Below are 24,834 nucleotides of genomic sequence, written 5' to 3' on the forward strand. Positions count from 1 at the left end.
AGATTACCTGTGAAGTGTACATAAAATCTATTATATACATATAATAGATTATTTTTTATAGTTTCCCAGTTGCAATATTTCCCAAGTTAAGAACCTCAATGATAGCCTCAATAATCAGAAGCAAGCAGTGAATGAAAAGCAAATTTTATTGCAGTTGTAAAGACACTTTCTGGTAACAGTGGACTTTTCAGGTTGAACACACTTCACACCTTATCTGAAAATGTTAACTTGTGCTACATCATACTTAAAACTGACAGGGCAGTATACTGAAACTAATTGCAGAGGTAAACTGCAGCTCAGCCACTACAATGATCAAGCTTATCCCCATCCTAAATGAGAACTTTAAAGCTCAGACTTATTTTTGTGACATTTTCATTGTGCTTTTGTTGTTAAAAATTAATCGAAAACAAAGCAGAAGTACAACACTCTTTAGTGAGGCTCGTAAATAACCAGTGTTATTTCTTTTTATATGACACCTTTTAAAAATGTGAAATATCACTTCATTCTCTGGAACACACTTCACTCGGTAAAAATGTAGACGGACATAAAATCCCACAGTACAATAAAAACTTAAAATTCATCATCGCTGCCAGAATCCCCTGTATTTGAATGTTGCTCACTGGCAGCACTTTCACAGTGTGTGTTGCTGGACACATGCAACGACTCTGACAAACTTTTCCCTAGATCCTCAAGCTCATTAGACTGTCCATCAGCTTGCTCTTGTTCACTGGCTATAGCAGAATTCTCCTGGGTTTCACTGTGGACGCTGGTTGTAACAGTTGTGCCTACTATATGGAAATCCTCTTCACTGGCTGTTGTATTATCAGTGACATGCTCACTGACCAAAGAAAAGTCAATAAACTTTCCCTCACTGTCACCCTTCTTATCTTTTTCAGTTATTTCAGTTTGAGAAGGAGTTCTTGTAGGAGAGTGTAAGGGCGTAGAAGCCAATAAGGGATCAGTATAAGCTGGGAAATCACAGTGTTTAATTGGGGACACATAAGGAAACAAGTCATTGTCTTCTTTGGTCTTTACATGTTTTCCCGCTGATTCCAGACACGGTAGGAGGCTATCAAGCAGATAATTCTTTTTTTCAAGCTCTGCAGTGGAGCTGGATATGTTGGTTGGTTCTTTAAAGTCTTTACACAACACTTCCAGCAGGTGGCGCATTTTACCCTAAAAACAAGCAAAGCGGGCTTATAAGAACAGCTTAAAAAGCCATGAACATGACTTGCCTAAAATGTTTTGTATTATGCATGAAATTACATGCTGACCTCATCTAGTTGATGACGATTCATGTCGATGTGCCGATTTAACACACGGTCTAGGACCCTTGCAGAGGACACAGACACTTACATGTCAGTAATTACTCAAAATAAGACTCATAGCTACTATTTAATCAATAACTCCTTTATCAGTCACATACAAATTTATTAAGAAGCTGTGCAAACGTCTGTACATCTGTCATCCAACTACGGCACAGAAAATGTAAAAAAAATTAAAATGTTTCAACCTGTCAGAAATGTGTCCCCTGGACAAGATATCTTCTGTCACAGCAGAAATGAATTCAAGGTACATTAATTCTTCTTCTCTATTCCTCGACAAAACACAATAATTCATTTATTAGATAATGTATTACTTTAGATTGTTAAAATTTGTCTATGTCTACTAATCAGAAGGTCGGTGAACTTACTCTGTGGATACTCTCATCATATTGGGAGATTTCCTATTTTCTGGTGAGACCCTAGAAGATGAAACACTTTAAGAATCTTACTGAACAAAGTAATTAAATAAATAATAAAATGCAATGTCCTTTTCTACTGCATGAGCTCACCTGGACGAGGAGTCGAAAAAATCGCGCTCTCTGCCCTTGGCTGCTCGACTCTTTTGTCTTGATGATGAATATGTGCCATTAAGCTCATCCTCAAACCACTCATGCTCTGTAATAAATCCCTGTAGAAAAAAAACAGAGAAAAAAGAAAAGAAGGCTGGAAAATGGGAAGTGTAATTCGATTCTGTCAAAGCGTTCTTGTGATCAAAGTATTACTGATAAATTGTGATATGTATGCATTATTAATCAAATCAAATTCTCCAAATTACCTGAGATGGCTCATCAACATCCAGCATGCAGTCCTTGTTCTTTACGCTGTATGAAAACAACCAAAAGACACGTGAAGACACAAGCAACACATGCTGAAAAAAAATCTCCCAAGACACGTCTTTAGATCTGCAGTCTCATCAAGACATTCAGCCGTTACCTTCCATCACACATCTCCTGCTGAAATGATGTTGAGTTGCTGCAGTCCTGAGTAGGTTTTCTCTGTGGTGCTCTGTAGTAGCGATATTTTGACAAGTATGAGCTCTTATCTGATTTTAAGGTCTTAGGAGTGAAAGGTTTGTCTTGTGTAAAGTGCTGTGAATGTTTCAGTAGCAAGTCTCCGCTGTATGTCTTCCGAACAGGGTCCTGGAAGGTTTTGTAGGAACTCTGATCTCCAGAAGCTGCCAATGAACAAGCTGACGACTTTCTTCGAAAAGTTGCCTCCGGGCTCCGATACTTCAATTCTGATGCTGGGCGAGTGTGATGAGAGCTGACTTTGAGCGATGGATAAACCATCTCATTGACTTTAAAGGCAGTGTTGAACCTAGGGCTGGAGACCAAGGAGCTCCTCGAGCAAAGGTAGGTGCTGTCATCATACTGCACAGATAATCTGCTCTAAAAAACACACATGGGGTGAATCTGTTGTTGTGTAGACTGAAAAAGATTCCAAGCAAATAAAGTTGGCTTTGTGTTTGCTTGAAATCTGCTAGTAAAAATTTGTTAGCATCACATGAAGCAGTGATTAATGACAACGCCAGATTTTCTTACCTGTGATGAAGAGTATGAAGTTCTGCTATTCCTCTGTGCAGGTGCTGACTGAGGACGGCCATTTTTCCTCAACCTATCCCGCTTGATCTGGTCATTGTCTGTAAAGAGGTATTAAAACAACTGAAGTAGCACAACAGATACAATTCTCTGCACTGCAGAACTATCACCAGCAGCAAAGCATGTACTTTACTTTATTTGCCTATTATTTATTTATTATACGCACTGCTAATTATGGCATTATTTGTCTAATTATTAGCTAAACTTATGACACAATCTAAATTTATTTTATCCCAACATCTCCTGCTGTATGAGTCATAAGAACAGAGTATGGCCACCATATATATGTATACTTACACTTCACACTACACAGCAAGCTTTTGGGTACTGAGGTATCAATGGCAGCTGGTGGATAAGATAGAAACTATTAGTATTATTACACAACAGAATTAAACACAATACTTAGTTTTGGTCTGAAGTATACAGACAGGCTCAAATATATACATAAATCTACACCAGTATTTGGTTAAATATCCCTTAGCATGTTGCACCTGGACCAGATCCTTTGGGTAAACACAAAAAAGCTTTGGGTACAATTCTAGGTGGATATTTGACTCTTCCTGGCAGAATCGGTTGAGGTCATTCACATGTTGGTTTCCTGGTACAGAACCAGTTTTTATACAAAGTTCACACATTTACTATGAGACTGGGGCTTTGCTTTGCTTTATCCATTCCAAAATCAGTTTTGATGTGTGTTTTAGATCATTGTCCCATTTGAATACCCAATTGTGTCCAAGTTTCAATCATCAGGTTGTTGATTTGAGGTGAAGTTGAAGAATTTGGAGGTAGTCTTCCTTCTTTATTATTCCATCCTCTTTGTGCAGTATACCAGTACCACTGGCAGCAAATCAGCTCAAAAGCACAATGCTACAACCATCATGTTTGACAAATGGTACAGTGTTCTTAAGTTTGAAAGCCTCGCCTTTAATCTTCCAAACCTAAGTCTTGTCATTGTGGCCAAATAGCTTAATCTTTGTCTGATCTAACCATAAAACCTTCCTTATAACTGTTTGAACTGATGATCTTGGAATCTGCAGTTGTTTAGAAATTTCTCCAACTTGTGTAAATCTAGAGTAAACTCCTATTGTTCTTCTTAGATCTTCAGTGGGTTCTTTGGACTTTCCTGTTCTGAATATCAGTCTAATGAGTCCTGTCAAACCAACCTTCTTATGCTCCAAAGAAAAACTACCAGTTGTCAATCATGATCGCCAATGAGATGTTAATAGGCTTTGACCTTGTCAAATTAAAAGAACCTTAAGCACGAGTTATTAAGAAATTTAAGTTAGTGTATGCATCTGAGTGTACGCAAACTTTTGACTTTTTTGAGACAATCCAGAACAAATCCATCCATTAATGGGTTTTTTAAAAAAGTAATTAAAGATGTATGCTGTAAAATCAATGCACCCTGAAAAAAGAACAGTTCAAATAAATCATTAACAGCCCCAAATTACCATGACCACAACTGTAAAATATACCTGCCATGCAGCTCACCTTTAGCTGAGTAAACCTTTTTGTAATGAGACACCATGTGGTCTTTAATGATGGATTGTGTCAACTTGCTAGAGGAGAGTGGACAGAAAGCTAAAAACACAAAACAATATATGATAAACAATTAAATGAATCTCTTCTTACAGATGACCAGTACTCATGAGCATGTAATAATACTTACGACTACTTTTCAAAGCCTTTCCTCTCACACCAGGGCTGTACCCCAGTCCAGATGACACACTTCCTAAAATGTAAAAAAGTGTTATGACTCACACTTTATCAGTTACAGGTTTTTTATGATTAAAAACTTTTCATTTATCATTTCATTTTATAGGTATGTGGTGCACAGCGCTTCTCAAGACTAAATAATTTTTAGATAACTAAAACAGCAAGTTTACCACAGCAAGATACATAGTAAGGCAATGCTAATTTAGTTAACAGGAATCTATGCGTTTCCTAGTATTTTTTTTTTTTTGATCATTTAACTAATAACACATTACAGTACAGAGTATTTTCTTTTGGACCTGGCAATATACTGTTAAGGGGTTCCAAGACTTTCGGGGGTAAATTCTGTGCTATAGGTTTTAATGTTCATAACACTGACTGTTTACAAATAAAAATAGTAAATACTCAAAAAGTGGTAACATAATTTGAAGTAAATGTTTGAATAACACTGAAAATAAATAAGACGAAGCTCCAGCAAACAATAAGAGTACATACTGGTTTTAAGTTTATAGAGGGCAGTACTAAGCTGGTATCGTGGATCTCTTCAAACCAGAAACAAGAAGAAACGAATAAAGATTTAACAGGTTAAAATGTCACTAAACGTAAGCTGGCTTTACTGAAGCATCGTTTTACAAGCTGTTTTCGGTACAGACAAGGGACTAGTAACCACTGTGCTGACCGACTTGAAGCCATATTATTAACAGTAAATACGGTGGACATGAGCTTATCTTTAGGTAGCTGCTTAAGCAAAAAAGCTAAATGTGCTAACGTCTCCCGACTCATTATCCAGCTACATGGCTAACCAATGCTAATAGCGTTAGCATACCTATTCTTGAGTCCATAATACTACACTCAGCATATCCCAACCTCGGAAATATTCTGAGGGAGAGATGGCAGAGCTCGGATCCATCCAGAAAATTCACTGTACTTAACCGTAAACATGTTGACGTAGTGATACAATCAAATATCGTACAAGTAATAACCTAGCAAAGGTTTAGCAAATTTAGCAAATGAAGAGCGAAGTAACGCTTCCCCGTCGCCATGCTGGTTGCTATGATTGCTGTCGTCATCACGTTGATGCACAACAGGAGCACGCACACACACAACATGAATGAGAAAATTGAATCGAAATGACAACCTAAGAAAAACGCCCTTAAATCCAAACCTGATTAAATGAAATATGTCAAATAATTATCTCAACAGTCTGAAGAGTACAGTACATATGATAAAGATATGACATGCACAACATAATAATAGACAACCTGACAAAGATCTCCTGTGAATATTTGTGTTTCAGCACTTGGATTTCTGGGTGTGGAGTTGCAGACTAACAGGGGGAGCAAGTGGGGCCATTGTAAAAAACAAAACAAAACAGGAAAACATATACAGCCGTAAATTCAGGACCACTTGACCCTCTCAAAGGTCATCAAGTGAGAAATCATCCTTGAAAGCCCATGTTTGGTCTCCAAGAATAAATCCCCCATCTCTCCACAGAGCCCCCGGTTTGAAGTATTTCTCTCTAATAAATAACATTTTGTTAAATGTCTGGCTGAAAAGGCTTAGGTATTAAAATAACATTTAAGTAGTAGTCTTAACAGTGTGACAGTAAGAAAAGCAGAAGCAGGAGTTAGACAGATTTCAGCCATATTTTTGCTTTACTGAAAGGTTTTCTTTCTTTTCATTTCAAAATGCATTATGTGTTTATATAACTTTTTTTCTACTTTGGTGGGTGAGGTTAATGTGTTTTGTGGCTTTGCAGACAGAATACAGCCTCCAATGGACTGAAACAGCTTTCTGGTTGTTCATGTGGCTGGTTCAAGAGCAAACATTATAATTTATTCACCATGTGGGTCACTAGATCCTTTCCAGTTGCAAAATCATCAATAAGCGTATCATTAATGGTAGCCGCTCTTCTTCATTACTGCAACAAACGCTGACCATGGTGTGCTGTTATCATAAAAAGCCAAATCCTCAGCGACCTAGTTTTACAGTAAAATGTGGGAAACTACAGTACCACAAATATAAGTTATGATTCATCTGAGTACGTGTTGGCCACGAGAACATTCTGTCAGCATCATATTGTTAATTCTCTTATTTTCCTTGCATTGTTTGATTTAACTTTTAACCCCTTGCGTCATTTACCAACAAAAGAATATAGTGTGACAGGCAACATATTTTACTGGCACTTGAATTGGGCATAAGTTCAAAGGAGAACTGGTCAATGACTACATTGGACAATAACTTTATTGTAAAGTGATCAATATTTTTGATGCTCAAAGAGCTGACTTTGATCATTTAGGATCGTAAAGACGTCAGTTTACAATAATGTATATTTGTTTATTTGCAGTGTATCCACACGATGATCTATTTCGATTTTCCCATTAGGCATATTTTTTTATTAAGTGATTCATTTCTGATCTTGTACATGTGTGTGTTGCAGGGCGCTTTTACATAACACATAGATAACGAGACAGTTCATTTCCCCCCTGTCTAAACTGTCATCCCGCCAAATCATCAGATCTATAGTATATGATGGGGGGGGGGGCTGCCGGAAGAGGTGACCTCCCTGTACCACTGAAGCTCATAAATAATACAGTTTTCCTCACATGCGTGAATGATGTAATGGGTTAAGTCTGCCTCTGATTTGGTGATCATCTTTGCGCCATGTGGTCAGACGCTGGTTACGGTAACGATAATAGGATCATCTGGTTTTGGGGGAAAATATAAGAGTGAGTATTGAAAATCGGATTCCACAATGAGAGAAAATGCCTCTGATGCAAAGCTCGATGCACATTAACAGTGAAGGCAGGTGGAGGAGAGCGCTTATTTGAATTAAAGGGAGGGGACAGCATCCTCCCTCGTTGTTCTCGCTGCCGGTGTAACGCGTGCGTAAAGTTGCTAGGTTGGGCCACACTCCGGCTGTGTTTCTGGACCGGACCATTTGCGTGCGTGCTCTAGTGTGAGTTTGGAAGTGGTTTGGACCGTGGAGTGGTGCCACTGCTCAGTGCAAGGTGCCACACGTATCTCTGTCAGTCTGTCAGGCGAACACCACGCGTCCAGGCGAGGTGGAGAAGAAAAAAAGGAGGGGGTGCAAGAAAGGAAGACAGACAATGCGGTTTTGCGATGCGTTTATTCCTTTGTGCAATCCACTCCCACTTCGATGAAAAGATGATGTGTCCAACATGAATTTCTTGTGATTTGTCAATTTTTTCCTGTATTTTTGCGATCACGCTGACTGAATTTACCTGCGTTTTCACTGAGCGAAACCTAGAGATGAAATTTCCAATAGAAAACCCGAGAAAACAAGTTAACTGGGACCCAGAACAAGGTTGGTGAATATTGCTGTTTTACTGTGGAATAACTTCAGATTTGCAATTAAATACTCTTAATGTCAGTAGCCTAAACATCTGAATGGAAATACTTGATACACAATCTCATCAGGCTGCATTATTCACAGACTCAGTATACATAAATTCATATTTATGCTTCTTTTCATTTAATTGAGCGGTCCCTTTATTTGCTTTTGTGATGCAAAATTACCATTCATATACGACAACGCGGCTTTTCTAGTTTGCACTATCTGTCCGCTCAGACGTATAAAGCAATGCTGCTGGATGCGGAGTTCTGGTAGTGACAGGCTGGCAGAAATAACCAGTGTGAGAGCGGAAGAGATTTCAAAAGAGAACTAGGCTGTAAAATGTGTCTACTTAAAAATAATGTCACCATCTAAAAGACATCATTATACTTAGGAATAGAATTTATAAGAATTTCAGACATGCGATTTTTATTTGAAGAGAAATGTTGTTGTTGTTGTTTCAAATAATATCATGACTCATGTACCCCTTGCCCTTTCAAAAGCATATAAGAGTCGTGCTAAGTCTCCAGTCACTGCTGGAAATGAATTCTGCTTTAATACACTATGCATGGGTATCGTGTTGAGGATGCTGTTTGCGCCTCCCTTAACAGAGGTTTTATTTTGAAATCAGTCACTGCCGGAAGTGTGTGGTGTGCACTGGGATTGATTTAATGTTTGAAATTCGAGGCTCAGCTACCGTTAATTCGGCAGCTGAGCCTCAAATGGGCAGGTTGTAGGCGTTTAATTACGCCTACAACCTGCCCAGTGCCACAGGGCCTAAAGCTTGCCTGAGCCTTTATGTTTAATACCACTAGACTTCTTTTTGTACACTTAACTGTACCTCAGATGTAAATATGATAGATACTGTCATCAAACTCCTCATCTGTATCCACATGCTCTGTTTGTCCATCTTTGTGGTCGACATGAGGGGCATCACTACATGAGAACATTTCCTCTGCTTTGGCCAGACATACTTGGATCCAAAGGGAGGGCTGAGAGGTTGAGATCAGATAAAAAAAAGAAAAACACCACTTTCCACTCAAGCCTTATTTAATTTGCAAAAATCAATTCGAAGCTGTTGCATGGTTCAAAAAGGATTTTGCATTAATGGACCATAGCCTCAGAAAGGTGAAATGCAAACCTTATAGTGCTCACTGCACTTTTGGTTTCAACTCTAGATGTAAAATATAGATTATAGTTTCATATTCTCTGCTTTTTCTCAGAAGTGCATGAAGTTGACTTTGAAATGAACCAAATAAACAAAATATATGACATTCAGTCATAGTTAATTTATTTAATTTCATGCAGTCAAACACTGTGATAAAAGGCAATTAAAATCTTAGTTAGATTAGTCATGGACTTGGCCTAGTTTGAAATTCACTAACCAGTAACTGTTCCACTTCAGCTCTAAAAAAACATTGCACCAAATATAGCATACGATACTGAGTCTTCCAGCTGATTCACCACCCAGTGTTTTTTTTCTAATAGATTTGTGCTCTATTGCAGTCAGCACCTTTAAAGACAGATACTGTAAACCGAAAGAGTTTTTCTCCACCTTAAGCTGACATCACATTGGTGTTATTGATTCAGTCTTTTATATAAGAATTGACTCTGAAGATGAATAGCTCTTAGATCAGGGAACAAGCCACTTCCTGGACATTCTTTGACTCATGGGTCGATGTGTGTGTGTGTGTGTGTGTGTGTGTGTGTGTGTGTGTGTGTGTGTGTGTGTGTGCGAGTGCATGGTCATGCTGTGGGGACCTGAATCTGTTTAAACACTCACACTACGGGAACAGAAAGCAAGTCCCTTATGTGTTAAGTTGAGGTTTAGGCAAGATGGAATAAGTCTCCAGGAAATATTAAAGAAATACATTTCCTCTCGTCTAAAGTCATAAATACTTGATTAAGCATGTGTGCTTTGTACTTAGCATATCCCAAAAATAATATCACCCAATTAAACAAAACAAATACATTTCTCATCCCTACCTTCAAAGGTTACATCACAGACAACAAGCTCCACCCATGGCTCAGAGGCACTCCATGCTTTCCCTTTTTAGAGTTGTGGGGGCGTCAGGGCAGGGGTGAAGTCTAGAGCTCTGAAAAAGCTCACGCAGTGCTTTATATACATTAAGGAAGTCAACATTTGGCTATCTCCATAGGTGATGTTTGATGGTTGACCTGCTACAGTACACATGCATTTGTTATGAAACCTCTTTGGAAGACAATAACTGAAAGTGGCACTTATCCCTCACTTACAGTCTATTAGAAAAATTGGATCCTGCTTCCATTCAAAGAGAGTAACTAAATTTTCACCTTCACCTCTGCCAACATTACTGTAAGGTTTTCATTGGTGTGCTTTTTATATATCTGTGTTAGCTTCAGGCAGTCATTCCATCCATCCATCCATCCATCCATCCATGTGTTGTAACAGAGCAGGGTTGAAATCAGATGTTAAAATAAGAGTACAAATTATGATCTGTAAGGCAGATGTGAGGCCAAGTGATTGTGGACTCCTTTTCACAAGTGAAATCTGAAATACATTTTACATGAAGAAATTCTCAGGATAACAAGCTGCTGAGATGACAAAGGAGTCTTGCTATGTTTGGCGGAGCTGTAGGCTGGATAACTAGATTTTTTTTCTAATAGTGTTTGACTTTGCAAAAAGCTTTTTATTAGCCCAGTGTAGGAGGTATAAAATGTTTTCAAAGCTTCATAAAGGACACATAGGTTTTAAACAGTTGTAATGAAATTATGTTAATGTCTCCACAACACAAAATTTGAAATATAAACCAAAAGAAAGGCTGAAGGTGAGAGAAAAGGTGAAAATAAGAAAAAGAATCTGCGAACAAATCAACAAATGAAATGTCCAAATGCCTGTTGATTTAGGTAAAAGGTTCTTACAAAAAGAGCCTTCAGCCAATTATTATAACACATCATAAATGACCATCAGAGAGACAAACGTGCAGTAAACCACTAGTGTTTCCATCTTTGTAATCTATATTAAAAAAAATATGTGTTACAGCAGCCCTTTCTTCCCTCCTACTTTCTTTGCTAGTGGCAGTCCAGACCAACTTGGTCCCTCCCAAAAAGGTCCAGCCTGGCATGGTGAAGTCAACCCTGGTCCAGGCAAGTGTTGCCACCATGCAAAACCCAATGGGCGACGCGAAAGCCAGTGGTCACTGTCCACTGCCACGTCTGTCCATCTCATCTCGCTCTGCCAGTGTTGTGGCTAGCATGGACACCAACTCTGATGGCTCGACAGCGGGGCTCCACTCAGTGATGAAGTGGAAGACGGTGCTGGCGGTGTTCATTGTGGTTGTTCTCTACCTGGTTTGTGGAGGTCTTGCCTTCAGGGCTCTGGAGCAGCCATTTGAGAGCAACCTGAAAACTAGCATCACCCTGGAGAAGGCCTCTTTCCTCGAAAGGCACCCATGTGTTACTCCCAATGAGCTGGACGCCATCATCAAGGTAAGTGCTTGAAAGTGGACATCATTGTCTGGTGTTTGTTTCCTTCTTCCAGGCATTTTGGCAGCCTCTGTGCACTTTATTATAGTACCGAGCAATTAGGTAGAGGTAAAAGGATGGGGAGCTGGCGCTATTCCCAGTTGTCGTAGAGCAGGAGGCAGGGTCCCCTGGATGGGAGCAGAGTTTAAAAGGATGGCAAAGCATGGTATCCTTTACGGTGGGCCTATCTTGTGATTAAGAAGTAGCTACGATAAGACTGCACAGTGCCAAAAACTGCAGTTACTATAATGGCCTCTTTAAGTGGGCTCCAAAAGTCAATCCTCACAGATTCCCATGGTAAAATGCCCAACTTTACAGCGTTAAAGAACACATTTATAGCTTGGCACAAAAATAGTTTTGACCTCTGTGGATAATTTCCCTCTTAATAAAAACTACAGTGGGTGAACTCCTTCATTTTTGCACTAAAGTAAGGGATTTGGAGCCACTGAATTTTATACAATTTAAAAATTGTTTGTGCTCTCAGGGCTTTTTGAGGCACTTTTAATCAAATTATATGGCTGCTGCTTGCTACAGCCTGACCAAGACATTTGTTCTGCCCTTCCCATTGAATGGCGGTTTCCTGAGTAACAGCTGATAACTGATAACAATCAACCCTCCCGTAGAAACCTAAATGCATTTAGTTTTCTAATAAACACGGATCTTTTAGAACACATACACCAGTACATGCAGTCTGATATTACATAACAAAAGACAGCATAATCATTGAGAAGAGGGCAAAAAATGTCTTCACAATGACCTTTATGCTGTATTCACAACAAACAATTTTTTTTATTTAATTGCAGCTCTCTCTAGTTTTGTTGCTGTGTAAAGACAGAGTAATGATAGCAATAAGGCCAATTTTTTCCCATTTTATTTGACAAATAACTAACGTGTATTTGAATAGCTAAAAAACCTTCAATAATAGATGTATTAGTGCGGTATGAAATTCCAGAGTGCAGCTTTAACAACGCCCACATGTTTTAAATAAGGAAACAAGCTCATGGCTGTGACAGCGCTGTTATATTTACTGTGAGAAATGTCAGGAAACCAAGTTTTTTTTCAATGTTTTCTTTTTAATACTGTGTGAGGTTGCTCTATTATGACATACAAAAAGTGTTAAAATCTTTAGAGATAAGATAAGAGATAAGATAAAACTTTATTAATCCCTCGGGTGGGTTCCTCTGGGAAATTCGGTTTCCAAAAAAGCACAGCACCGACAGAAGTTACAGAGTTACAGAATATTATATATATATATATATATATATATATATATATATATATATATATATATATATATATACACACATATATAAATACAAAGACATATATAGATAAAATATACAAAGGGGATAAATAGAATAAATAGGAATAAAATAAAAATAAAAATACAAGTGAATTGCACATTTCAAGTATGGAGTCTATTGCACCGCTGACTATTAACAAAAAGTATTGCACAAAAGGTATTGCACAGTGAAGTGAAGAGGCACTACAGCTTAGTTGTTCCCCCCTCCTTTGTCCTCCTGTCTCCCCTCCCTCTCCCCTCCAGAGAGGAGGAGAAGCAAGACCCAAGAGAGATTTCAGAAACTCAATATTCTAAACAGTCTCCACAAAATCCCGTCACTATCTGCTTTTCCCCTCAATACAGCATCTGCTGCATAGAAGCAGGGTGCCGGTGTTTTACTGGGCACAGCTGTTCGTCCAAAAAACTCGCCTGATAACTCTTAAACCTGCGGCATATGGTCTGACGCTGTCTTTAGAGTGTTCCACATTTTACCAAGCCAGCTTGTGAAACTTTTTTATAATTGTGTGCACTATCAAGCAGACCCACAAAACAGAACCATTCCCATCTCATTGAAACTTAACGGCGCATTTTACAATGCATTTTTATGGTGTCAGCCGCTTTATAACACACTATGGCAGCGGTTCACATTGCTCTCTAGCACCACATCCAAAATTATGGATCAAGATTTAAGGTCACTACACCCAGCTGACACTTACAACTGCAAAGGGGAGTGGAAAATGATTTGAGATGTACGAGTGGGTGAGTGGGAAGTTTGATTTGTGAGGGAGTGGAGTGATGCACTCAGTTTGCAGAGAACATCTAGAAATAAAAGAAAGAAACATTCTGGACAATCAAAAGAACTGAGTAACACAAGAGCTGAAATACAAACACAAGCACACAATTAACAGGAATCAAAAGAGACTGAAAATAGTTTTTCTTGGCAATAGAGAGAGAGAAAAAAAAACAGCCTTTTAGAAATCTTGTGCTTTCCTGTTTTTCGAATGTAGCTTGAAAATAGTAAAGACTTGGAAACAACCAAATGGCAATGCTAATGGTGTGTTCCACTTTCCACTAGGATGGCTCCATTTGACGTTAATATCTTCAACACTACTCCAGTGAATATCGGACTGCCTCTCTCCTTCTCCACACCCACCTCTGTTCTTTTCTTCTTCTGCTTCTAGCTTCTTCTTTTATTTCTCTAGCAGTGCTCAACCTTTGAGCCACAAAAGCCCTATCAAGAGCTTTCAAAAATCAATAACAGTATGTCTTATGGAGGAGTGTGTGGAAATTAGAACCTTTAGCATGGAGTGCCTGGGGTCCGGAGGGAATCAATTATTCATTACACAGACCAGCAGGCACACACACCTCCTGCTGCTCAAAGTAAAAGTGCTGGAATCATAGACATGAGATTCTTCTAGACAAATCATCTAATTCAGATAGATAAGAAAATGTTTAATGGCATGTCAAGTCATTGATCTGATATAGTTAATTAAGAATAGTGGCAAATTAGTCATGCTCGGTTTGTGCACTTATGTGTATAATGATGAGCTTTTTACTGCTACTCCTCTCCTTTCTATCGTAGCTTCATAAGTGATGTACTAACATAATCAAAACATAATATGTAAATTTCTGTAAATCAGTAGATATAATGTTGATCTGCTGAGTTGTTATGGGATTCCAATACTAAGTGTAAGCCATGTGTGAAGCTCATATGAACAAATAACACTCCTTTTTCCTGGTGTCTCAAGCAAAAGCCTGGAGGACATGCTGCTTCACAAGTACTCCATCAAAAAGTATGCCCGGTCCTCTAACAGTTTCCATTATCGGCCTGTGTGTGCTATGTCAAGCCTGTCACTCAGCCGAAGCCTTTATGCGGGGACACAGCAGCGGTGACTCACTGTTGTCAAACTGTTTGGTGGAGGAGTTGACAGAAAAATGGCAACCTTGGGAAGCATGTGCATGCCTGAGATGGAAGCAGACAGTATATCACATCGCAAGCTCTTGTTAGGGCACAGCGTGTGTTGATTTAATGTGTGTGAGTGTGTGCCCATGCAGGTCTGTTGACCTCCTCATGTCTTCTTCAATATTTGTGTCGTCCACGCACCCACTGTGCGCCCACGAAGACAGCAGACCTAATTGGCTTTCCTGTTGCTGTTTTGATGACTCACACTATGGCACGATGTGAAGCCGTGCTGTTACTGACACCAGTCAGGTCTCATTTATTGATGAGTCACTTATTTAAAATAAACTTTTGTATTCACCGAGCTACCTGCAGTAGAATCTACGTCAGGACGTGCTGCCATTTCCGTCATAATCTTATGTAGCACAAATTGTGCTTTTCCGGAAAACGTCAAGCAAATTCTACATACTTGATCAAATGCGAAATCAAAATGCTCCACTAACTAGTGAAGGCTAAGCTCTTTAGATGGCTGCACTGAAAAAGAAAGGCAAAAAAGATTCATTTCTACTCATTTCCATTTCAGGTTTTCCTTGAAAATACCTCCACAGCTTAACACTGGGCTTTTAAGCATGAATAATAAACTTTTTTTTTTCTTTTCACTATTATATTGCTATTTTCATTTGAATCTGATCACCTGTTCCACATGAAAAGTCAATCATAAAAACCAGCCATATACAACCATTCTGTGAGGACATACTGAAAATCACATAATATTTTGCACAATGCTATTATTCATTTAACATAATCTAAAAAAGTGCATTTAAATTAATTAATCAGGAAAAAGTGTGAGCACATCTATAAAAGCAAAGGTTTTGGTAGTTTGCTTATGTGGAGCATTCTGATGTGTGTGCATTCAGGATTAAAGACATCAGCAATGATCTTAGAGAACCAATTGTTACTGCCCATCAAGGGCATTTCCAAACAATCTGAGATCCATCATTCCAGAGTGAGAAAGATTATTCATACGTGGAAAGCTTTCAAGATAGCTCCAAAGTTTCTGAGGAGTGGAAATCACAGCAAATTCACAAGTTTAGACAATGAGTCAACAGGCCCGAAGTTAGCAGGTGAAATGTTAAAACTGGCTTACGTTTGCAAAGTTGCATCTGAACAAACAACAACGCGTTTTGGATTTTGGAACAATGTGCTTTGAACAGACATGCACAATGCCCCATTTGGCAAAAACGAAACTCAGCATATCAGGACACCTCATGCCAACTGTTAAGCATGATAGTGGAGGCGTAATGATTTGGACTTGTTTTGCAGCCACAGGATCTGGGCACCTTATAGTCAGTGAGTCAAACCTGCACATATCAATTCTAGACAAAACTGGGTCACGCAACAAGATTTGATTACAAGCACAGCAACAAAACTACAACAGAACGGCTATAAAGGGAAAGAGTCAATGTGTTGCAATGGACTGAAGTGCTGTCGTGGGACCTTATGAGAGCTGTGCATAAAGGGACACCTGCAAACCTCAATGAACTGAAGTAATGTTGTAGTTATATGTATCCCAAAATTCCTCCACAATGATGTGAGAGACTGATGATGATTACTGAAAAGGATTACTCAAGCTACTGGTGCTAAAGGTTCTGTAACCTGCTGAATCACTATATGTAATTAGTTTAAATCCACTGTTTCTGTATTTCGGCTTAGTTGTTAAAAAAAAAATGGTATAATATATCATGTGATGCTGTTCATCTGAGCTGGAACTAAAATAATTGTAGGACCTGGTAAGGACCAGATGATTTTATATTATTATTATACCGTGATACGTAACCTTAGAAAGAGACCGTGCACTTTCTTTTTACCCTGATTGTATATGATGGACCTCAGTGTCCTTCATTGCAACAAGCATTAAGTCTTCAAGGGGGTTAGGTTAAAGCTTTAGATATTAGTAATGTTGAAAGTGCTGCAGAGGACAGTGCTTGGCAATGTATCACAATGAGGTTGGGTGAAGGATAGAGCAAGGCACCATGCTGGCAGGATCACCGCTGTCCCCTGCTGTGGGGTAGAAAGGCACACCGAGAGGATAAAAATCTGCAGTGAGTGTGTTTGCTCTGTAATGATCCTGCACTGAAGAAACAGAAAACACATTAGCCACGAGGACTCGTGAGCACTCTGCAGTGATTCTTCGGTGAAATCAAAATAGAAAGGAGCACGAGGCGTGAAACGAAAACACCATTTGTCTTGCTAATTAATGTGCTGCAACACAACACAAGTCACCATCCTCATGGCTCCAAAGTGCATGTGCAAAAGGAGGATTTTTCTCTCATGAAGCATGAACATGGCTGAGAAACAGACAAGTGCCAAAAATAGATCTCCTCATACAGTATTCAGATACATTGTGTGGCTATTTATAGCTCTCCCTTGACTCCAGAATTAGGTTATTTGGGGTTTATTATATAATTACCACTTTGATATTGCCCCCATAAAGCAGCTGTGTCTGCTAAAACCTATGAAGTAACGTAATTGAAACTGCCTAATTATAGATACAAAAAATCCGTCTCATTAGGGAGAGAGGGCACTGATGGAGCCGAGGTAATCACATGTAAGATTCTGAATAGGCATGTGCAGCGATGTGTTTAGTGGTCCCAGACTCTCTGCTGTAAAATGCGTATCACGGCAGTTCATACATATTTTATTATACCGCTCTGCACTCTCTGAAAGGTTATCTCACATCTCACTGTATAAAATGGGGGCTGCTCTGTGTGACTTTCATGTCAGCAGAAGTTTTGAGCCTAAAGATAAAGAACTATAAATGCTTGTGTAGAGAACACAGCATGCCCATAAACAGAAAATGTAGAAAGACCAAATGATAGTCAATTAACTTTTCATGGCAGCATAATGGAGCACAGAAGGCAATCAATGAAAATAATGAAGCAGTAAATGTTTTCCCTGCACTAGACAAACTAGTCGATGGAACGCAGAAAAAAAGGCTGACGTGAACGAACAACAGGGAAACAGCAGTGTTTGGGCTGCAAGTGAGAGTCTGTGTGGATTTGGTCCATGTGAACTGTGAAAACATGGAAACTGGGTGTGTGGAGAAACAGCTCCTCGAAGAGAGCCAGACACTGAACAGTTTAAACGCATCCTGTGGTCAGATCAACTTGATGTGCACACGATTAGTAATTCGAAAGGCTCAGAAGAGTCTGCTGCACCACCTTTTACTTAAGTTTCACTGCCTTTCTCTCATTTAAAAAAACAAACAAGTCTTTTTTAAACTCACAAGCCAAAGATGATCAAGAGGAAATTAAAAAAAGAGCAATTATACATGTTTATTGCAATGCTTAGTTATTGAGTTTCCAATTACAGTTCACAACAGTCAGAAAATGGTAGCTCAACACAATACGAGTCTGGACTGAACTACAACAGTGATCAGCTGATTTAATTAACTGTAACTCAATCCACAGCCTCAAGGCCAGGGACGTCTCCAGAATTTCTTCATGGGGGTGGCCATGTGGGCACCACCAAAAATATTGTGGTGGCACACCAAAAGCAAAACAGTGCAGGAGTGCCGGAAGTGATGGGGTGATGACTATAAAATGTGAGGGACCTACAAAGTGACATAATATGAATGACAAAAATCATATATGCAGTAATAAATAAATTATTTATTCCGCTACCAAGGACCCCCCTTGGTAGCGCCCCTGCTCGTTCCAGGGATATAAGAATGATTCAGACCTCATTTAACTTGCATTCCCTTCCTCTATTGTTCAGAGCCTTTTTTCTTTGTATTCAGGTGGTGACCTTCTGGGCTGATGTTGGAGATCGTTGCACTGGATCTAATCTCAGTTTCCTCACGAGTGTTACGCAATCAATTGCAATACATAGAGGCACATGTAACAGAAACAATAGTAGGACGTTGTTACTCACTCTGTTCACACCATTGGGGCTGTGTATAGTGAAATCAAAGCAGACACGTGTTTGTTGTGTTGTCATCAGCTGAGCTGGCATACAGTCATAGCCTTGATTAGCTTGTAAAAGCTCAGCGGCAAAACAGGAGCCAGCTGCTATTAAGCATTTTGGCATGAATTTCACTAATTATGTCGAAGTACACATTTCAGTTTTAAACAATTTTAAATACTTTTAATCCATATCATTTCTATATTTCCCTACTTTCCAGCATGCTATAGATTCTGTGAGTGGAGGAGTGAGGCCTACTGGAGACACATTGTACAATTCCAGTCACTGGGACCTGGGCAGTGCCTTCTTCTTCGCTGGAACTGTCATTACAACTATTGGTAAAACTATTAGATAATGCTCTCTTTATTACTCTAAAACACGATGAACCTGCTATTGCTGCAACATGCAATTTTCATTGTACGTGTGAACCATCAAAATTCATTTTGAACTCAATTTTAACAATCTAAGAATAATGTAGACTGAGGCGAACCTCAAATCTCATAAAAAATACATGCACGAGGTACTCTCAAAAGCACAGTCTTCATTTATACAGCGCGAACAGATGTAAGAGGATGTACGAGAAGGAAAAGTTTGTAGTAGTGAGGACTACTAAATGGCATCAATGTTAAGCCTTGCCATTCTTAAGTATATATGAGAGAGAGGGAGTCCCATTCACGAGAATTCAGTCTGATGTCATTTTGTTGAAGATGTATGTGAGACCTGACTCAATATTCAGTGTATGATGAAGACACTGTTGAGGTTTTTTTTTTTAATTGTCTCATTTTGCCCTTTCTTGCTTTTTAAAGAGAAACAGTAAATTGTGACTCACTGAAATTCTTTTAAAAATGAAAGTAAAAAGACTTTGGGTACCTGGCTTTGATCAGATGGAACATTTTGATATACAATCCCATAATCAAAGCTGAGGCACTACTGTTTGTATTCCCTCTATCAGCTGTGGGTAACCCTAACCATCCTTTAGGTGACTGGAAAAACAGCATGTCCCTGACCTCCTTAATGGTGTAGTCTAGAAATTTAATTAACCTGGTAGCTTGCTTCATTTAATCTAGTGCACAAATAGAAGATCAACACAAATATCAACCCACAGGACCCCCTCCATTAATAAAAAAAAAGAAGCAAATTATATGTATTTTTATTTAAGAGAAAAAGAAAATATTTGAGAAAACCTTCAAAGATAGCAGGATACGATCAATATTAATTAGACATTCTACAGAAACAAAAACAGGGAGGCTTTAACTCTACAGATAAACAGGATAAGATTGAAGCCTCCTTAAGGACATCATCTTTTTCCTTTGATCTATTATGTCCAGTGGCTTGAAAAATTGAAGACACTCATTTTAAAATTATATGAGCAATATATATACTGTTAATGTGTTTCTCTTACAGAGACTGAAATTTGAAATAGATCCTTGCATGCTTTCTTTTCCTGATGCTGAAGCCATTGACTCCATTTTTTTTTACTAATATACTTTTTTTCACTAATATACCAATATTTTCTGATCCAATATCCACAATTAGAAGTAAAAAGCAATGAGAGGTGGCTTAAGACTTTTGCACTGTACTGTATGGTGTCCAACATGTGTAAACATATTACTTCTCTCAGTAAAGATAGTATATTCTACACAAAGAACAGGTATTATGCTAATATTCTGCTTTTCAGCAGGTTAAAACAGGAGATAGTGATTTGTGTCTCCTGCCTCACTGACGCTCCTCAAGCTCCTTCCTTTTACCTCCCTGTATCATAGTATGTCATTATTAATTCAATTTTCTTTAAGGGAATCTAATTATTGCCTTACTTACCTCAAGCCCTGCTCCTGGAACTGAAAGGTATTACATAAGGGCTTCAATTGATTATGTTGCATAAGGAGGTCTTGATTGTCTTCTGCTTCTCATCTTACCACTCACTCTTCTCAGCCCTGCTTTGTTTTTTGACCTTCCTGTCCTGTTTCTTCATTTCTTCTCCCCTCCTCCTCCTCCTCATTCTGCTTTCAATTGTTCAACAGGTTATGGAAACATAGCTCCGAGCACGGAAGGCGGGAAAATCTTTTGCATCCTTTATGCCATATTTGGTATCCCTCTCTTTGGCTTCTTGTTGGCGGGGATCGGAGACCAGCTGGGGACCATCTTTGTAAAAAGCGTCTTAAAAGTTGAAAAGATATTCAGGGTGAGATACAAGTAACACATTGTGATGTTTTCTTCTTTACTGACTGTGTAAAAAAGTCAAATATGCAGATATCATTCTAACATTTAGCTGCATTTTTATTCTTACCCTAATGGCATATGTAATGGTGTCTTCTTTTTTGTTTGTGAGCCATGTTTCATTGCTTTTTGTGGCTCACACTGTCACTCTTACATCATCTTTTTAGTTGCTTATATTGGTTCTAAATGCACCTCCTGTTCTTTTCAGCAAAAACACAAGCAGATTAGCCAGACGAAGATAAGGGTCACATCCGTTATCCTGTTCATCCTGGCTGGCTGCATTGTCTTTGTCACCATCCCTGCTGTCATCTTCAAACACATTGAGGGCTGGACCACACTGGATGCCATCTACTTTGTCGTGATCACGCTCACTACAGTGGGAATAGGAGACTACGTGGCAGGTAGAGCTACGCTCCAAAATTCGGGCACAGTAAGATGTTCTGTTGTAGTTTTGGGCTTAATTTCTGACCATAACGACATTTTCCTTCCTCTTCAGGTGGAAATCGCAAGATCGACTACATGAAGTGGTACAAGCCTCTGGTGTGGTTCTGGATCCTCATAGGTTTAGCGTACTTTGCAGCCGTCCTCAGCATGATTGGAGACTGGCTCCGAGTACTGTCTAAAAAGACCAAAGAGGAGGTAAGTCTTGTATATGTATTATTTTACAACTCTAGTCTGGATCTGAAGGTTCAGAGGCAGCATCTTATATGTTATAATTATTAAAATATCTATAGTGAGTTAAAAATTATCTGTGGTTTGTGTCTCAATTTTTTTTATTTTTAGGATCTCACTACGGTGCAGTATTCAGAATTAAAAGCATTCTTATTTTTCTTGTATTGTCTTGTGCTTCCATCTCTTAAAGACCTCAGTCGCACAGGCTTAGAGACCAGGTGGCATCCCCCTGGCATAGCAGTGTTTCACTATGGAAAAATAAAAGCATCTCGTCTTTTCATGAACATTTAAGCAAATCAATATTAACCTGATGCCAGCTGGGCGTAAGAGTAAGAAGAATAATTGGAAATGAAGCATTTAAAGCAAGGGCAATGAAAATGGGGCATAGGTCAATTGAGTCTAACATTCATGAGTGCAGTCTTTTAGACAGTAGCTTTTCTTTAATATTTCCAAGGCTGGTATTGGTAAATGTAAGATCCAACCTTACTAATGGCTACAAAGCTATAATTTAGCACAACAGTTAGAATGAACAAAACAGGTTTCAGATATTAAGTAAAAGCAACACACAAACTTAGTAATTAATGACTACTACATCACAGACCTGATGAGGGTTAAACACTTTTGCTAGAGCGTACATTTATTACATTACTAAACTTTTGTGTTAAACTGAAAACAGGCTTGTGCCAAGTTAGTAATGAAAGGACCTTTTGTAATATATTGGAAGAGTTCACGGCTAGCAGTGAAGCTCCCTGACAGCTTAATGTTTAATCAACAAATTATTGGCTTTAGAATTATTTTGATGGGTGCGTTTCTTCTCTCAACAGTATGCTGGCTCTCTGAAATGAATGAAACACTCTTCAAAACTTTGAGAATCAATGTTTCACTGGAACTTTTGCCACATTAAATATAAGTATCCAACAGTGTAGTGGTAAATATGTATATATATATATATATATAAAATAAAGAAAAGCATAATAGGGCCTCTTTAGAATAGCAAATACAGTTGAAAGTGGCAGGGAGACTTTGCCTGTAAAAAGCCACTTTTGACCACTTTTGTAATTATGAAATTACCTTTTCTTTGTGTCAGTAGTAGATGTTATATGGTGCTATATTGAATGTTATATATGGGATACTGTTGCTAATCTGTATATTATCCTTTAACTGTTGCTTTGTTTCCATGTTCATATTTCATAGGTTGGGGAGTTTAAAGCACATGCTGCTGAATGGAAGGCAAATGTCCGAGCAGAGTTTCGTGAAACTCGACGGCGTCTGAGTGTTGAGATCCATGACAAGCTCCAGCGGGCAGCCACCATCCGTAGCATGGAGCGCCGTCAGCTTGGCCTAGAGCAGCGAGCTCACTCCCTTGATATGCTGTCACCAGAGAAACGGGCTTTGTTCGCCAGTCTGGATGCTAGCCGCTTCAAGACGTCCTCCCAAGAGAGCATCGACAGCAAACTGAACAACCTGAGGTTGAAGGGGGCATGCGAGCCGTACGATCATCAGGGAAACGAGCAAACGCAAGAGACCGCATCATCTTCAGAGGAAAATCTCTTCAACCTACGATTCGGATCCCTCAGTAAGCTGGCCAGGCGCAACAAGAACCGTGAACTGCGGAGGAACATACCTGAAGATGTTCGGCGGGCAAGTTTAAGCATAAACAATGGCAGCGCCATGCTCGGGGAGGAGAGAACGGAGGAAGAAGAAGATGGTGAGCCAGATGAGGAAAACAAAGAAAGAAAAGAGGGAAACACCAGTCTGACAAACCTCTCGCAGTACACAATGGAGCGCTCAAAGTTGAATGGGTTCACACCGGCACTGGCCAAAGACAGTGAGAATAATTAAGTATTGAATGCACAAACACTTCATCCACATACAAGGAGTGTTGAGACAGGAAGAGTGAAAGATACTCAGACTGGGAGAGTGCACAGTCCTTTGAGATGTCAAGAAATGTGCCTTTCTGTTTTCTATGCTTAGATTGGAACTGCTCCCAAGAAGTCAGTCATCATGCCATAGCTATGGGAAGAAAATGTGTTGCCAAAAATGAATAAAACTAACGGTGCAGAAGAGGGTGCAGTAGAAATACCTCATTGAGATGTTGCTGTTAAATAGGCTACTTAAGAACTTTGATTTCTACAGGAGCAGTATTGAACAGCTCTGTTGTTGTTTTTTTTAGCCCTCAAGGCTCTTCTTCCATCTGTTCATGCTGAATCGTATTTTTTTAACAATGTGGGCAGGACCGCTTGAGAGCTAGATTCATGCCATTCATTCAGTAATATTATTGATCTATGGGTTGTCATCTCATACTCCAGGGGTCTATTTTTAGCCCAGCAGCATGCTACAAAGTGACTTTAATATTTATCGAACAGAGGAAAGTAGGTTGTGTTTTTGCTGGATCAACAGGCCGTATTTACCTAGATGACATGTAGAACTATTGCTACATTATGTTTGGCTTTGAAAATGTAGCCTGATGCGAAAAACTACAATATGTTAACAGCTTGAAAAAACAATCTGAAGTGCATGGTACCAACCATAACCAAACTGGAAAGCTTGAATTTGCAGCTATCATAATGAGCAAAATACACTTCTTTCATTACTACTCTTCTCTCAGCAGACAAACAATGTGTCTCTGTAATGATTGTTACCATTTTCTGAATTGTGAATCAACACATACATACACAAACACAGACTGTCGGTAATGTAAAACACAATTGCATTTTTTAAAATGACATTCAAATGATCACAAACACGTTGAGAGTGTTTGGATGCATTTTAATTGATGAATGTGATGCTGTTAATTTGTATTCGCCAAGCATGTTTACATCTATGTTTACTTCTTTTTTTAAATCACCCAAGTTGTCTTTTTCATTGAACTGTAAAATATACTGAACGTGTTTCTTTTTTGTATTGCTTTTTTAACAACACAACTCACAAAGCATCTTGACACTGCTATGTGTGGACGGGGGCATTTCTTAAAATTTTAGTCCATTTTCACTTGATTTGTATTTTGCAAACATTTACTGACACTCAAAAACAGCTTTAAATTTTACAGGATTAAATGTACCACTGTTGTACTTTGCATGCATTCCTCAAGGTGAACATTACACACACACACACACACACACACACACACACACACACACACACACACACTGATTGTTCCAGTAGCCTGCTTATTTGATAGCATTAACCTTTCCATGACCCTAACCTGTGACACACTGAGCGGCTGTTTGTTGTGTACAGTTTATTTTTGTCACATTAAATGTAGTGAGTGCCTTTTTAAAACAGAATAAATGAACAAAACATAA

General features: G+C 38.9%; 2 protein-coding genes across 6 annotated transcripts; one reads left to right on the plus strand and one right to left on the minus strand.

The window, feature by feature from the left end:
* Positions 1 to 128: 128 nt before the first annotated feature.
* spata7 (spermatogenesis associated 7) lies at positions 129 to 5,703 on the minus strand. 4 transcript variants are annotated; one of them, XM_084915445.1, is made up of 12 exons: positions 5,463 to 5,703; positions 4,593 to 4,655; positions 4,415 to 4,504; positions 3,221 to 3,268; positions 2,867 to 2,964; positions 2,259 to 2,713; positions 2,101 to 2,146; positions 1,835 to 1,953; positions 1,694 to 1,744; positions 1,514 to 1,591; positions 1,275 to 1,332; positions 129 to 1,176 (listed from the first exon to the last, which is right to left on the minus strand). In XM_084915445.1, exons 1-12 carry the CDS (start codon positions 5,476 to 5,478, stop codon positions 571 to 573), a joined length of 1,728 nt encoding a protein of 575 aa, XP_084771571.1. In that variant the 5' UTR covers positions 5,479 to 5,703; the 3' UTR covers positions 129 to 570. The 4 variants fall into 4 exon arrangements, with proteins under 4 accessions (XP_084771571.1, XP_084771570.1, XP_084771572.1 ...); XM_084915444.1 differs by having other exon boundaries at positions 1,514 to 1,597; XM_084915446.1 differs by lacking the exons at positions 4,593 to 4,655; positions 5,463 to 5,703 and having other exon boundaries at positions 1,514 to 1,597; positions 2,259 to 2,708; positions 4,415 to 4,483.
* Positions 5,704 to 7,265: 1,562 nt separating this feature from the next.
* kcnk10b (potassium channel, subfamily K, member 10b) lies at positions 7,266 to 24,834 on the plus strand. Of its 2 annotated transcripts, none has more exons than XM_084915001.1 (7): positions 7,266 to 7,365; positions 11,047 to 11,459; positions 18,861 to 18,978; positions 20,662 to 20,822; positions 21,066 to 21,258; positions 21,354 to 21,496; positions 22,724 to 24,834. In XM_084915001.1, coding segments are annotated over exons 1-7 (1,677 nt in total). In that variant the 5' UTR covers positions 7,266 to 7,364; the 3' UTR covers positions 23,372 to 24,834. The 2 variants fall into 2 exon arrangements, with proteins under 2 accessions (XP_084771127.1, XP_084771126.1); XM_084915000.1 differs by lacking the exon at positions 7,266 to 7,365 and adding an exon at positions 7,402 to 7,964.

The sequence above is a fragment of the Perissodus microlepis genome, chromosome 19 (assembly GCF_051167445.1).
Source record: "Perissodus microlepis isolate ML-2025 ecotype Zambia chromosome 19, ASM5116744v1, whole genome shotgun sequence".
NCBI lineage: Eukaryota > Metazoa > Chordata > Actinopteri > Cichliformes > Cichlidae > Perissodus > Perissodus microlepis.

Coding starts and splice junctions, on each gene's coding strand:
- kcnk10b (XM_084915000.1), top strand. CDS start 7,910: ATGAAATTTCCAATAGAAAACCCGAGAAAACAAGTTAACTGGGACCCA. Junction 7,965..11,046: donor TAACTGGGACCCAGAACAAG/GTTGGTGAATAT, acceptor TTTCTTTGCTAG/TGGCAGTCCAGACCAACTTG. Junction 18,979..20,661: donor AACTGTCATTACAACTATTG/GTAAAACTATTA, acceptor ATTGTTCAACAG/GTTATGGAAACATAGCTCCG.
- spata7 (XM_084915444.1), bottom strand. Junction 2,965..3,220: donor CTTGCTGTGTAGTGTGAAGT/GTAAGTATACAT, acceptor ACCTCTTTACAG/ACAATGACCAGATCAAGCGG. Junction 1,333..1,513: donor AGGGGACACATTTCTGACAG/GTTGAAACATTT, acceptor GTCCTCTGCAAG/GGTCCTAGACCGTGTGTTAA.